Source organism: Halteromyces radiatus, assembly GCF_025201355.1.
Source record: "Halteromyces radiatus strain CBS 162.75 chromosome Unknown BX664scaffold_3, whole genome shotgun sequence".
Taxonomy (NCBI): Eukaryota; Fungi; Mucoromycota; class Mucoromycetes; order Mucorales; family Cunninghamellaceae; genus Halteromyces; species Halteromyces radiatus.
The window spans coordinates 181,663-195,723 of NW_026251689.1; the positions used below are offsets into that span (position 1 = coordinate 181,663).

Here is a 14,061-nt window from a genome sequence, read left to right on the forward strand (position 1 = left end):
CTCCTTTTTTTTTTTTTTTTTTTTTTTTTCTCTCTCTCTTTTTTTTCTTTATTTATAGTCTAGTTTTCGTTTATAGTTTACCCTTTTCCCCCCATGTGATCTTTATTGTTATCCATTTCTTTCTACACACTTATTATTTATTTCTTTTCTTCATTACCCCTTTTTTATCCAATAAAATATGCAATTTATATATGAAATCTTATATGAATGAACCAATAGAAACACCAATCTTTTTTTTTGTTAGAAAAATACTATACCCCACACAATGAGATGAAAAATACAAAGATGTTAATTGATAAACAAATAGTAATAATAATAATAATAATGATAATAATAAAAGGAATCCATCGTAAGGGACTTTTTTTTATTGATAGTGATGTAAAGTAAAAAGGAGGATATATATATATAAAGCTATACTACAAAAGGACCTATTTAAAAAGAATGGCATATACACTAAAAAAAAAAAAAAAAAAAAAAGGGAATATAGAAGGACGATATATTACAGGGTAAACTAAAAAATGAGGTTAAACCTGAAGGACATTAAAAAAAAACCTAATCTACTACATCATTGTCTCGTTGTCAAGGTTCAAATTCTTCATGCTTTTACAGATAATCACCACGAAGCCCATCTTGTTCAGATACCGTAGAGCTATCTTTCCTATATAAGATAAGCCATCCTTGTTGCTCAAGTCACCGTTAGCCAACCGTTCCAAAAGTAAATCTGTATCTTGATGTATAGAATAGAAGAATCCTCTCCTTCCCCATTTTTCCGACCTACAAAACCAAAAAGGACAAGAGTAATCAGGTATGTTGTTGATATCATCTGTTATCCTTGCCACCCCTGATGCTTGTAATATCATATATCCAGCACGATGTGCAGCAAATCGGTGTGAGACGTAAGAAAAAGGTAATTCTATCACGCATTTTGAGAAAGTCGTATAGGGCATGTTGATCCAAGTAATCCGTCGTCGTTGATGATCTTTGCTATTGATGTTTGTCAAATGGCGCCATTCTTTCATATTGTCGTCTGGTGATGCAGGTTGTTGTGTCCCAAGACTGCCATGAATTTTAATATTTTCTAATTTTAAAACAGAAAACCGTCGACAATGGAAGGATATATATTCGAAGAGTGCTGTATCTGTAATATTTGAATCCTTGATGGTGAGTTTTTGTAATGGATGTGTTGCCGATGATGGTGAAGAACTGGAAGATGTTGTAGACAACCAATTTATTGTCGATGTTGTTGCTGATGAGAGTCCCAATCGGATTTCGCACAATGCAAGTTGTTGTAAATGTAAACACTTATCCAAGATAACATCAATAGAAATAGTTGTGGACTGATAACGATCATCACCATAGAATGAGAGGCTTCGTACTTGATTCACGTCCGGATCAAAGCCGTCTAATAATTTGTTATAATCCACTTTACTTTCGTGTATTTTCAACTCTGTCAAGTAGTTGCCAAAAAAATAAGGACGCTGGGAGAAATCAAAGTGAAATGAATGAAGATGTCCAAAGCATTCTGAGAAGTCGATTGTTCTTGTTGAATTAGCTGTCGCTAGATGACCAGATTGTTGAGATGATCCATATCCAAATAGAATAGCTTGCACCAAGTATTGCAGAGGAAAACAGTCTAGATGAATAGATTTCAAATCAGTAAAGACATATGATCGGTCACCAATGTTACCATTTTCGTCCATATCCAGTAGAACGGAATTGATCAAGTGAGTACGCCTTGACCATGACATTTCTTCATTACTGACTAAAGCATTTTCACCTTCGACGACGAGTTCCTCCAGATTCGGATACTTGACTACTAGATACAAGAAGAGATACAAAGTCTTGGATTGAGTGGTATGTGCTGAGTATGTTAGTATTGTAGTAAAATGCTTCAGAGTAGAACAAGGTCGGATCCCTGATGCCCAATTCGCTATAGTTGTTTTGATTGCTGTGGTAGATCGCTTGAACAATTGATTCAAATCCAAACGGTGATGTCTTTGAGGAGTAAAAAGGCAGCTGTTGAGTGAAAGAGACTTCAATTGAGGACATGCATCATGTATCATCTCCATAAAATCGATTTCACACAAAATATATTGATCATCCGAATCTATCCAAGAATCGAATTCATAACCTACAGAGAGAGACAGTGAAGTAAGACCAAAGAGATACGGAAGGATCGAGGACGAGAAAACATCATAAAAGCTCACGTTCCATAAGTTGAGGTGTTTCACTTGAGAGTTAGGAAGTTTGCGATAAAATTTTGCAGCATTTGCCACGTCCACATGTTCATTGTCTGGTTTTGTCGATGGCATACAACTAGTAAAATGATGAATGAATGGACATAGCTGTATAATTTGTTCCAAATAAGAGGCAGAAAAGGCTATTTCTTCTACATCGGCATATTGAATATAAGAGCCAATAGGTTGATCCACATTAGAATTTGTTGTTGCTGTTTGTAAAGAGAGGGTCAAGTCGGAAAGAGCAGAATCCACAGTATCTCTTCTAAAAGTGATCGATTCGAAGGCAAAAGGATTAGCAAGTCTGTTCCACACTCTGTTAACTAATCGAAGAGTACAATGATCGCTTCTGTTCAATAGCCTGAATATAAAGAGCATTACTTCATAAGGAAGATCATTGATGTGAGAAGGCATGGTATAAAGTAAGCATAAAAAAAAAAAAAAAAGGGAGTGGAAGAAAAAGGAAGGGCCCTTTTTTTTTTTTTTTTTTTTTTTTTTTTTTTTTATCAGTGAGCGCTTTTTCAAAAAAATCAAAAAAAAAGGATCCTCAAAATAATACACTAAAGCAAATATGACATATTTTTAAATGATAATATAGAAACAAAACAAAAAAAAAACATTTATTATTATTATTATAGTAGTACAATATCAAAGATAAAAAAAATGATAAATAAAAATATATATTATCTATAGAACTATTCTTCACTATTGTCCAATTGCTTCTTTTCATCTTGAATATGTTGTTGATCTTTCTTGATGATGGTTGTATTCACTTGTCGTTTCGCCATATCGAATGCATTGATATCATCATCACCTTCCATAGCTGAAGTTGCATCCGATGAATTCACATATCGTACTGGTCCCTTGAAAACATGACGACCACGAGTAAACCAGTATATAGCAATGATGATCCATAATCCACCAAAGATAACTATAGCATAATTCATATTACTGGCTTCTACGGGATATTCGGTTGGTAAAATAAACAAGACAGAAATAAGGACAATCCAACACAAAGCGACGATACCATTGATAGTACTAAATCTTCCCAAAGTAAAAGGACCTGGAGTGAACTGTGATCGATTGAGTAATAAACATAAAGTAGGGAATCCATAGGTAATATATAAACTTATGGTACAAACACTTGTGATGGCAACAAATGCAGTTTCAGATCCAATGGAAATCAAGCCTAATAAAGCAGCAATGAATAAGATAGCCCAAGCAGCAATAACAGGTGTTTGAGTTTTCTTATGCAGACGGTACAGAGTGCCACTAAAGGGAAGAGCCTTATCACGAGCCAAAGCATAGATCAATCGAGAATTGGATGTCACACCAGCATTACCACAAAAGAAAACAGCAACAATAATCACACACAAAACGATTAAAGCACCAGTTTTACCAAGGGCATCTAAGAATACTTGAGCTGTAGGAATCCCAGTCTTGGTATTAATGACTTGATCATAATCTTGAATACTGAATGTTACGGCAAGAAGATAAGCAAGACCAAGACCTGAAGTCATTAAGATGGAAGTCAGAATAGAGATAGGTCCAGCACGTTGAGCATTTTTAGTTTCCTCCGTCTTCAAAAATAAAAATAAAACAAATATCTAAATATGATCATTTCCTTTTTTGTTCGTTTTTCCTTTTTTTTTTATTTACCATATGAGCGGCAGAATCATAACCAGTAAAAGAATATTGACTTTGTAATAAACCCAAAAGAACAGCAAAACCACTATTGTTCCATCCAGAATGATTTTCAAAATCAGTAAATACAAACTTGGCAGATGCAGGAGAATTTCTTGTACAAACTAAGATAGAAATAATGATACCAAGCGTACCAAAAAGATGCCAATATACTAAAAAAAAAAAAAAAAAAAAAAAAAGAGTTAATCAGTTATTTTTTTTTAAAAAAAAAAAATAAATAAAGTGGATGATATCATTGTACTTACAAGAGATAACATTCATCATACCAATCGCCCTTGTGCCGAAAGTATTAAGAAGACCTTGTAAGAAGAGAATAGCAATATAGATACCGACGGTAGCACCAGGAGTAGCTGACCATTGTGTATCAGTTCCAACAGATATCGTGCCAACAACAATAAGAGCCAAACCAAAATTGACAGATGCTGTACCCGCAATCTGGCCAATCAGATTGAACATACCAGTGAAATAAGCTGCAATAGGAGACCATCGAGGTGTTGATAATGATGCGGCCCCTAATGATGAAGAAATAAGATTAAATTATCTCTGTCTCTCTCTCTTTCTTTATTTAGTATAGTGACTTACAATAATATAAACCACCAGATGTTGGTAAAGAAGAGCACACTAGAGATGATAAAAGAAGTTGATGAGTTCATAATGTTTCATAGTCCGCATGTAGTGTCGATCACCTTCTGACATGGAGAGAGCGACTGTAAGAGTCATAAGAGTAACAAAGATCCATCCAAATATGATGACCACCTAATATATCAATAAAAATGAATATACTCATATATTAGTTTGCTAAAAGTCTACTTACAGGTCCACCTATAGAAAGAGAAAAGAAAAAGTACGATCCGTTAGAGATCAAACAATAATAGAAAAAAAAGATACCCCAGCCTATTTCTCTTCTTTTTTTTTTTTCCTTTTCTTTTCTATTTACCTGTCATCAAGGCAGTTCCATATAATGGAGTCAAACCACTAAGTAAACTCATTGTAGTAAAACATAGACAAAAGTTCCTAAAAGAAGATAAGGAACGATTCAGTTCCTATTTTGAATATGATATATATCAAAGCCAAAGAAAGAAAGTGATATAGTAATAGGAAGGTGTAAAAAAAAGTGTATTTTTTTTCTTTCTTATTCAAGTTTTACCTGTTTATACCCAAGTTTATTTAAAAGTGCTTCGTCCTTATTGATTGACTTGCCTTGTTCCATTATAATGAACAGAAAAAAAAAAAACTAAAGAAAAGAGGAAGAAAAAAAAAATTAAAAAAAGGGCGCGAAAGGGACAATTTCTCTATTTGCGGTAAAATTTTTTGATGAGTTTTGATTGGCTGGAGAAAGGAATATGGCTGACCAACCCTCCCAAGACTGGGAATGATGTGTGTGTGTATCACAACCATCATCATCATTCATCAGCATTAAGCAAAAAAAAAAAAGGAACTTTACATCATGTGACATCCATCTTTCCTCTCCTCCCTCCCTAACACCCATAGAGTAACTCGTTTCCATCTTGTTTCTTACATGTGATGGACTAATATGAGAACTCCATTGTCTTCTTAATCCCAAATAGGAAATGAGGAGTACGAAAATCTTCATCCTAAAAAGTTAGTTGACTGTATATCTCAATAATCATTTGGAATCACCTGCCAAGGGAATACTTAGTCTTTTTCCAACTGGTTTTCCAACTCGCTCTTTTTTTTTGAATACCGATATCATCTACCAAAGAAAAAAAGCCCCGCCATTTTTTTTCAACAAACAGGCCAGAAATATTTTTTCCAACCTCACTTTTTTTTTTCTTTTCTCTTTCTTTCATTCTCATTCTCCTTTCCTCCTTTTCCTCCCTTTTAAATAAAGACTTGTTTCGACAAATAAATAGTACTTCAATGCTACGATTGTCCATTCCTACTTCAGCACCAGGAAAATTACAAAACTATAGATTGTCTCGTATGAATATGGACCAGGACCTAGATGAAGTACAATCCAACTTGAACGATTTTCAAGAAATCCTCCAATCTGAAGTTTATGTTGATCTTGATCGTTTACGTATTCTGGCTCGTCAAGGTGTTCCTCATCAAATTCGTGGTGTAAGTTTGAAAAAAGAAGAAGAAAAGGGGGAAGGGTTGACTAAACACCCCCCGGTAAAAAAAAAAATTAAAATAAAAATAAAATACAAACTTGACTTTTTGATTATATTAGGATGTTTGGAAGTATTTATTAGGTGTACAACAAGCTGATAGATGTAAGTTATATCATTTAAATAAGATCATCATTATTTATTTATTTATATATATATTTTGTAGCCAAAGAACTTAGTAGTACCAAAGCTCGAAGTGAAGAATATGATCAAATAGACAAAACAGATCCTGATGTGGCGAAGCGAATTCGTGGTGAAGTGAATAGATTTCAACGCAAGGTCCGGGAATTAGAAGGAAAACATTATGCTGAAAAGTTTGAAAACGTCATCCTGGCTTATTTAAATACCAATCGCGATGTTGAATACTCCCCTGCCTTGGTATCTTTATGTGCTCCTTTTATTTATTGTTTAGAAAAAGAATGTGATGCTTATTGTTGTTTTGAACGAATGATGCAAGCTATAGGTAAACTTTTTTAATTTATATGACATGAATTTTTTATTTATTTATTTATTTATTATTATTTTATATATTAGAGGATGTATACTCAAATCATTCGATCAAAGAACGTGTGGCCAACTTTATGACTCTTTTTCGTTGTGTAATACCCGACTTGTGTAGTTATTTTGAAGATGAAGAATTGGATTTGAATGAATGGGCTACTTCTTGGTTACAACACTTATTATCAAAAGAAATGCAATTTGACGATTTGCTACGGTTGTGGGGTATGACAAATAAAAAAGAAAAACACTGATTCTTAACAAAATAGATTGACCCTTTTTTTTTTTTTTCTTATTTTAGATGTTTATTTTGCAATTGCAGATCCTTTAGATTTCCATCCATTTGTTTGTCTATGTAAGTTGTTACACACACACACATATATATATATATAAAATTGATGACACAATATGCATACATCTAACCTCATTCCATTTTTTTTTTTTTTTTTTTTTAGCTATACTTCGAAATGCCAAAGAAAATCTTGAAGATCTTGAACAATCTGAAATTAGAACTGTTTTATTACGTCTACCCAGTATGAATATGCGAATGGTAAGGACAATTTAGGATGAAATTGAAATGATTCCTAATTTATTTTATTTAGATCATTGCCGAAGCCGTCAATTTACGACATGAATCATTGGAACGACAAATGTCTGAAGATGCTGATCTATGACCATAATCACATATGAACTTCACTTTCCCCCCTTTTTTTTTCCTTTGTATTTTATTTTGTATTTGCCTTTTTTATTATTATTATTATTATTTTATCATTATTATCATCATGAAGATCATCATTTTTATCATCACCATCATCATTATATTATTATTATCATCCTGATCATCGTCACTTTTTTTAGATTTCGATTATTTACTGCTCGTTATTCTATCACACCTCCTTTTCCAATTATGTTATTTTTTACCCTCTAGTTCTTTTTTTTCTTAAAAAAGAAAACGTGTCATCTATCGATTCCTGTGATCTTTGTCTTTGTGTGAAGGAGTGTATACACTTGTATGTTATTTTGTATCCTTCTCTTCCTCTCTCTATATCTCTCCCTGTGTATCTCTCTTTTTTTATGTTGATTCTATCTTTTATGTGCGGGACCTCATATATGTGTATTTCCCTCTCCTCCTACTTTTTATTCCATTCTTTTCTTTTCTCAATTTCTTTTTTTTATCCTCCTACCTTTTTGTTTGCCTTCATTCTTTACTTCTACAATGGTATGGTTTTAATGAATACTCATCCTATCATTTATCAACACGCGTGCATTGACTTTGGTTCTCCATTGAAAACAACTAGATCGACCTTCTGGTAATCACTTGTTGTGAAAGAATGACAAAACTTTTATCTAGGAATTTCGACAAATTGTCACACATTCATCGGGCTAGTGTGAATATACATTTCAAAGAGAGCAATCATGACAGGTACTACTAATTACTGCTTCTTTTTTTTTTTTTTTTTTTTTTTTTTACAGATAGGTATACGATTCAAAAGAGACTGCAACAATAGGCATGGATCCAATTGAATCGGGTATTTGACGGATCAAGAATTAGGGCGATATCAATATTTAATCAAGGTGATAAGTAATTTTGACAGATACTAAAATCGTTTTAGTGACCTTGCCTCTTTTTTTTTTTTTTTGAGGGACTTAATTCTCTATTCAACATCCAGCAAACAATGATCACAACTGTAGATACCCATAACTTCCATTTCTTATTATGTTACCATTTTTTTTTATTGTCTTAATTTGCTTTAGCTTATATTATTCCCCTCTTTCCTTTAGTTCGTTCTATCATTTTACAAATTTATCAAACAATAAAAATATATAATATAATATCATCATCTTAAATGATATCATCAATCTCGTCACATATCCAATCTAATAATAATAATAATAATAATAATACATCACAGATCGCTTTTCTCCTATCTAGGCTAGAAAGCATATAATGGGTAGATTTACCTTTTTTTTTGTAATAAACATAATTATTAGGTCAAATAGGCAGAATTTAGGACTTCTATATAGAGTTGAATAAAAATTGGTTTTCTAGGTAGAATTTAGGGTTTCTATGTAGAGTTGAATAAAATATTGGGTCTTCTATGTAGAATTCCTAATTTGGAAGGAGGTGTTTTGCCCACAGGCTCGCTGAGCGAAAATTATGCATTGCCAAATAAAAAAGGACGTTTGTTTATTTTTTTATTCTTCTTCTTCTTCCTCTTATTTTTATCACATTATTGTTCCTTTTTTTCTTTCTGTTATACGTTTACCTTTTAAGACAAATCAGAGTAAGGTATGGAAATAATAATAAACGATTGTTTATACATATATTCATTGTATTCATGAACTGACCGAATCCTTCTTTTTTGTAGTGTGTTTATACCTTTTAGTTAAAACAAATGAACACAAGTACCTTTAACCTCTTATATGCTGTATTACTTATGTTTAATAAGGTAAATCCATTTCATTATGCCACCAACGTTATATGATATTGATCTCTCTCTTTTATTATTATTTGAATCTATATTCTAGAGACAAATATGACGATTGAAGTAAGACAAACAAAAAAAAAGATAATGATACTGTTTTTTTTTCTAACCTTTTCTTCTTTTTATACATAAATCATTCCAACCTCTTTGCTATATCCTTTTCTCTATGTGCTTTTACAGACATTCACCCTTATTAGTTGTAAGTTTCAAAAACAAGTTCTTTTCCTCTTCTTATTTCTAACTTCACTTTTCTTCTTTTTTCTTTTATACACGTTCTTTCGACCTTGATGTTTTTTACTACAACATCTGTCTATCTAGGATTATCGTTCTTTCTTCTTCTTCTCATCCTTCTTACTTGGTACCCTGGATAATGACTATTACTGAATATACGTCTGAAAGAAAGAAAGAAATCTAGATACACGAAGATTGATCGTCATAGTTTCATGTCAATAGGATACTACGAGAAGTGACTATCCGTCTGGATCAGCGAAATGGATGAACAGGATGTATTATAGGATTCAATTGGATTCGACTTACAATCAATTAGAGATATCTTCTTGATCGTTTTATCTTATTCTGGCTTAAAGCGTTAGTGATCCTTTTTACTATCATACTTAGTATATCAATTATACACATTTACATTCTTTTTGTTTAATAAAATTATATTCATTGTCACTATTTACAATCATCACTTTTCTCTAATGTTATCTGTCATTTCCTTTTAAACAACTGTTTGTGTGCATGTGTTCCTTAAATAAATTAAATGATATGAAAAAAAGAAATATATTATGAAGTCGTTCTCTTTTTCATATATTTTTTATCACTTTTTCTTTAATATTAAAAACTAACCTTACTTCTTTGTAAATACTTTATTCTCATTAGTACATTACAACATATTCTTTCTCTCTATTATATATTACTTTGGCACATTGCCTTTACTTAGTCGGACTTCTCGTTACATTTTTATTTATTTCGTTTCCTAACAATTTTCTTTTTCTACCTTCTCTTTCCTTTTCTCCACACTTTTTTTTTTTTTTTTTTTTTTTTTTTTTTTACTCCTGCGCACTTTGTTCGTGTCTCCATATTGGCTCATGATAGGTAACATATAAAATACAATGACAAGTAATGGATTCTTATTTTATTATTGTCAATTTAAAAAAATAAATAAAATAATAATAATAAAATAAAAAATAGTATAAAATACAATTAGTTACTTGTTTTATAGATAATTCATTCTAGTGTCTACAATTTGAAGACCTCTTCTTGGTTGGACTCTCTCTTTCTTCGGATTCCATTGCACAGCCAATGCAATTCAATTATGCACAAGTACTTTTGAAGGTCCTTTTTACTGCTTGGTTAGTCTTCCTTATGATATTTCAAAATTTCTTTTCTACTTGTTTGGACTCTCTCTCTCTCCCTCCCATCTGTCGTTCATTGTGGTGATGTTCTCTTCAATATCTCTTTGCTATTTGGTTGGACTCTTTCTCTCTGTTGCTTTTTGTATCTGTAGATATTAAGATTGTCGTCTGTAGAGCCGAACTAGTAAGTTGTACAAAAAAAAAAAAGAGGATCAACCGATATTACATACAATCACTTGCTTCTTTCTTTTTTTTTAGATCCTTCTTTTTATTGTATTGTTATTGATACATTGACACTGGCGCATGGTTCAAGGTAATATGTATATGTAAAAGAAGAAAAAAAAAAAGGAATAACATCGACGGATTACTACTCATTTTGTTGATTCTTTGTTGTCTGTTAGGTATCAGAATAGTGGTCTATACAGTCAAATGTCGGATGGTCATCATTAGTTTATACTTAGCTTTTGGTCAGACGAAGATCATGGTGTATTGATCTTTGTTTGTTTACGGGCAATGGACTTGGTCGAGGATGATCAGTCTCTAGAATCGTTTATGAATGTAGTGACTGAATTTTGTGCTCAAGTAGGTGGAGGGCAAAATGCAACACGTAGGAAATTCAGTTATTGTCTGTTGATCGTGTTGTTTCTTCCTGGAGTCCTTGTTAAGTCCTGACATTTGCGGTATTTGGTTTGGAAAGATCATTGAGGATCATATCAATGACTGATAGTGGAGCGCTATACGTAAGACGATACAACTATCTTTCTTGATGATCTGAAATTGTCTGATATCTGCATTTGGCAATCCTTTATTTCTCTCCGAGCAACTTTACGATGACATTCGATTTACTGGTGGTACAAAACGTCTGATGGTGCAGCCAAGGTAACTTGTACATAGAAAAAAGAAAAGAAAAGGCATAAACATTGATGGATTACTACTCATTTTGTTGATTTTATTTGTAACTTGCTAGATTATCGTCTATATAATGAAGGTGATACAAACATCCAATGATATAGCCAAGGTAACTTGTACATAGAAAAAGAAAAAGAAATAAACATTGATGGATTACTACTCATTTTGTTGATTTTATTTGTAGCTTGCTAGATTATCGTCTATACAATAAAGGTGATACAAACATCCAATGATATAGCCAAGGTAACATTTATATAGAAAAAGAAAAAAAAAGAAAGAAAAAGAAAAGAGAGCATTGACAGATTACTATGCACTTTGTTAATTTCATCTGTAGATTGCAAACCACTCAACAAAACCAAGATCGAATGCCTTCTGCGTTGGAATGGCTCTGTTATCCAATTGAAGTGTCTGTATCAAATAAAATAATCCTACCCAAAGTGCAAGTCATGATCGTTATCCTGGTGATGGCATTAGTTGTGATTCCGCTTGTGATTCTGGTCGTAGTTCATGGATATTATCGCTTATAGTGTGGTTACTTATTATTATAGTTATGTAGTATAGTTATGTAGTATAGAATATTTGTAGTGATGAAATAAAATTATGATTTCAATAGTATATTTGTACTGATCAATGAAATTCCTTGCTCTGGAGGTCGACCATACCTATATTTCAACCGTAATAGTGTCCTACCTAGATTTAGTATATTTTTGTCATAGATTTATTGAAGTCAAATATTTTTATTATTTCTAGGCCTAGCTATTTAGGGGGGGGGTCCTAGAGGTCCTAGAATGCATATCTAGGCTAGAAATTGTATAGGAGTCCACTAGACGTCATAGTAAAGTTTTCTGATGTAATAGTGTATAAATAGTGGGTTTTTGGAGCAATCGACTGGTATATTTTGGTAAAATCCAAAATGCTCACCCAAAATACTTTATTGGTGGTAAAATTCGAAAGATCAGCATATTAAATTATTTATATGCATTATTTCGTGATCACATAATACGCCAGAATCCATCATCATTCGGTTATTCCTCATCATCATCTTATATGTCTATATAAATCGGCTTTATTGATAATAAAATGTATAAATTGTACAATGTTTTCGAAATACGTATGAATAATAATAATAATAAAAATAATAGTGAGACAAATTCAATACGCCATTGACAAAAAAAAAAAAAAAAAAAAGGAGGAGAGTGATCACTATGCAGAGTGACGTATGAAAGAGTGTGTTGTGTATGAATACATATATAAGGAATAAAAAAACTCTAATCATCTACAATTTGTTCATAACATCCATGGCCATTTCGTAAGCAAAGAAAGTAGCAGCATTGGCAGGGAAGGCACGAGCCATGGTAGGACCCACACCACTGAGTAAGCTTCGAGCACCAGCTTCACGAATTAAAGTACGAAGAGCTGCCAAAGAGGATTTCAACCGAGGATCGTTTTGCATACGGCTCTTGATGACATCTTGAGGATAAGCAGGAATCCAGGCTCCAAAACCAGCAAGACCACCAGCCATCAATAAATCAAAAGTACTTAATTGTTCTTCAGGGTTCTTCTTCATTGATTGGAATGTACGTTTCAATCCTTCATAAGTCACTGTTTAAGTATAGTAAGAGTTTAGTACTCATAGTCAACGAATCATTGCCCTCTAATTCAGATTTTTTTTTTTTTTACCAAAATAAAGACCATAACTAGGAAAATCACGAAGAAGAGTGATACCAAGACCCCGATAGATACCTTGAATACCATGAGCACGTACTGTACGAACACCACATTCCAAAACACCTTTGTACTATCAAAGTCAAACATCATAAAATCGTTAGGGATAAAACAGTAGATATGAGTAAATTTACTTACAGGAGGTTCTAATTTGCCATTAGCACCAATAACACCTTTAGGATCTTGGGTTTGAAGTTTGACTTTGAGTAATTCAATAGGGCAATTAAAGAAAGACATAACAGAGCCAGCAAAAGCACCTGCAATCCCAATTTCAGCCAAAGATAATTCGCGATTGCTACCATTTTGAAGGATACGTCTGAATTCACCATTTGACATGAAAACCACAGCATTACTACAAGTAGCAAAAATAAAAAATAAAAAAAAGTTAGAGTTACAGTGTGAGAAATATAACGTAACTAAGTATCTCAGAGTATTAAACCCCTTTCCGATCTATAATCCTATTATTTTTTTTTCTTCATCCTTTCACTCTATTGTATGTATTGCCCTTTTTTACCATAACCCAATACCGGCTAAAGGAGAAGCCACACCACGATATAAACCTTTGGGCTATATATATATATATATAAAGGTTAGTCAGTACCTAGTTTTTATCATTTTCTTTGTTTAAGTAATAATACATACTCCTTCAGACTTGACCAGTTGGTTAAAACAATCCATAGCATTCTTATAAATAGGTGGTGAAGGTTGAGTTTGCATTCTAACCTTTAAGGTATCAAAAGGATGGCCTAAAGGAAAAACAAATGATCCCATTGTTAGGAACCAGATCAAGTTAAAAAAAAAACTGACAGTCTTTTTTTTTTTGTCTTACCAACCACGACTTGAGCCCAACCACCAATAGTGCCAGCAATCAGATCTTGGGCCAATTTGGGTATAGCAAAGGATGACTTTTGTTCAATGGCAGCCATGAATGATAAAAAAAAAGCAGTAGAAGGAAAGGAAAGAAAGAAAAGAGAAAGAAAAAAAAGGAACCTGAAGTCCAAAAAAACAAAAA

General features: G+C 32.6%; 5 protein-coding genes across 5 annotated transcripts; 2 read left to right on the forward strand and 3 right to left on the reverse strand.

Annotated features, from left to right (window-relative positions):
• Positions 1 to 470: 470 nt before the first annotated feature.
• Positions 471 to 2,677, reverse strand: BX664DRAFT_327481 (uncharacterized protein; the record flags this gene model as incomplete). The annotated part of the gene is made up of 1 exon (XM_051544421.1): positions 471 to 2,677. A coding segment is annotated over exon 1 (2,086 nt), but the record flags the coding sequence as incomplete, so codon positions are not given.
• Positions 2,678 to 2,879: 202 nt separating this feature from the next.
• Positions 2,880 to 5,171, reverse strand: BX664DRAFT_327484 (APC amino acid permease). The gene is made up of 8 exons (XM_051544422.1): positions 5,089 to 5,171; positions 4,879 to 4,984; positions 4,756 to 4,763; positions 4,628 to 4,697; positions 4,524 to 4,562; positions 4,187 to 4,453; positions 3,897 to 4,093; positions 2,880 to 3,817 (listed from the first exon to the last, which is right to left on the reverse strand). The coding sequence occupies exons 1-8, from the start codon at positions 5,149 to 5,151 to the stop codon at positions 2,933 to 2,935; spliced, it is 1,635 nt and encodes a 544-aa protein (XP_051400978.1). The 5' UTR covers positions 5,152 to 5,171; the 3' UTR covers positions 2,880 to 2,932.
• Positions 5,172 to 5,722: 551 nt separating this feature from the next.
• On the forward strand, positions 5,723 to 6,994 carry BX664DRAFT_327494 (rab-GTPase-TBC domain-containing protein). Its single transcript, XM_051544423.1, has 5 exons — positions 5,723 to 6,023; positions 6,136 to 6,178; positions 6,240 to 6,536; positions 6,608 to 6,796; positions 6,873 to 6,994. Exons 1-5 carry the CDS (start codon positions 5,823 to 5,825, stop codon positions 6,962 to 6,964), a joined length of 822 nt encoding a protein of 273 aa, XP_051400979.1. The 5' UTR covers positions 5,723 to 5,822; the 3' UTR covers positions 6,965 to 6,994.
• A 3,696-nt stretch (positions 6,995 to 10,690) lies between these two features.
• On the forward strand, positions 10,691 to 11,580 carry BX664DRAFT_357064 (uncharacterized protein). Its single transcript, XM_051547928.1, has 2 exons — positions 10,691 to 11,320; positions 11,454 to 11,580. Exon 1 carries the CDS (start codon positions 10,929 to 10,931, stop codon positions 11,085 to 11,087), a length of 159 nt encoding a protein of 52 aa, XP_051400980.1. The 5' UTR covers positions 10,691 to 10,928; the 3' UTR covers positions 11,088 to 11,320; positions 11,454 to 11,580.
• Positions 11,581 to 12,490: 910 nt separating this feature from the next.
• On the reverse strand, positions 12,491 to 14,006 carry BX664DRAFT_327528 (mitochondrial carrier domain-containing protein). The gene is made up of 6 exons (XM_051544424.1): positions 13,879 to 14,006; positions 13,692 to 13,795; positions 13,564 to 13,616; positions 13,188 to 13,401; positions 13,005 to 13,122; positions 12,491 to 12,926 (listed from the first exon to the last, which is right to left on the reverse strand). Exons 1-6 carry the CDS (start codon positions 13,973 to 13,975, stop codon positions 12,601 to 12,603), a joined length of 912 nt encoding a protein of 303 aa, XP_051400981.1. The 5' UTR covers positions 13,976 to 14,006; the 3' UTR covers positions 12,491 to 12,600.
• Positions 14,007 to 14,061: the final 55 nt, after the last annotated feature.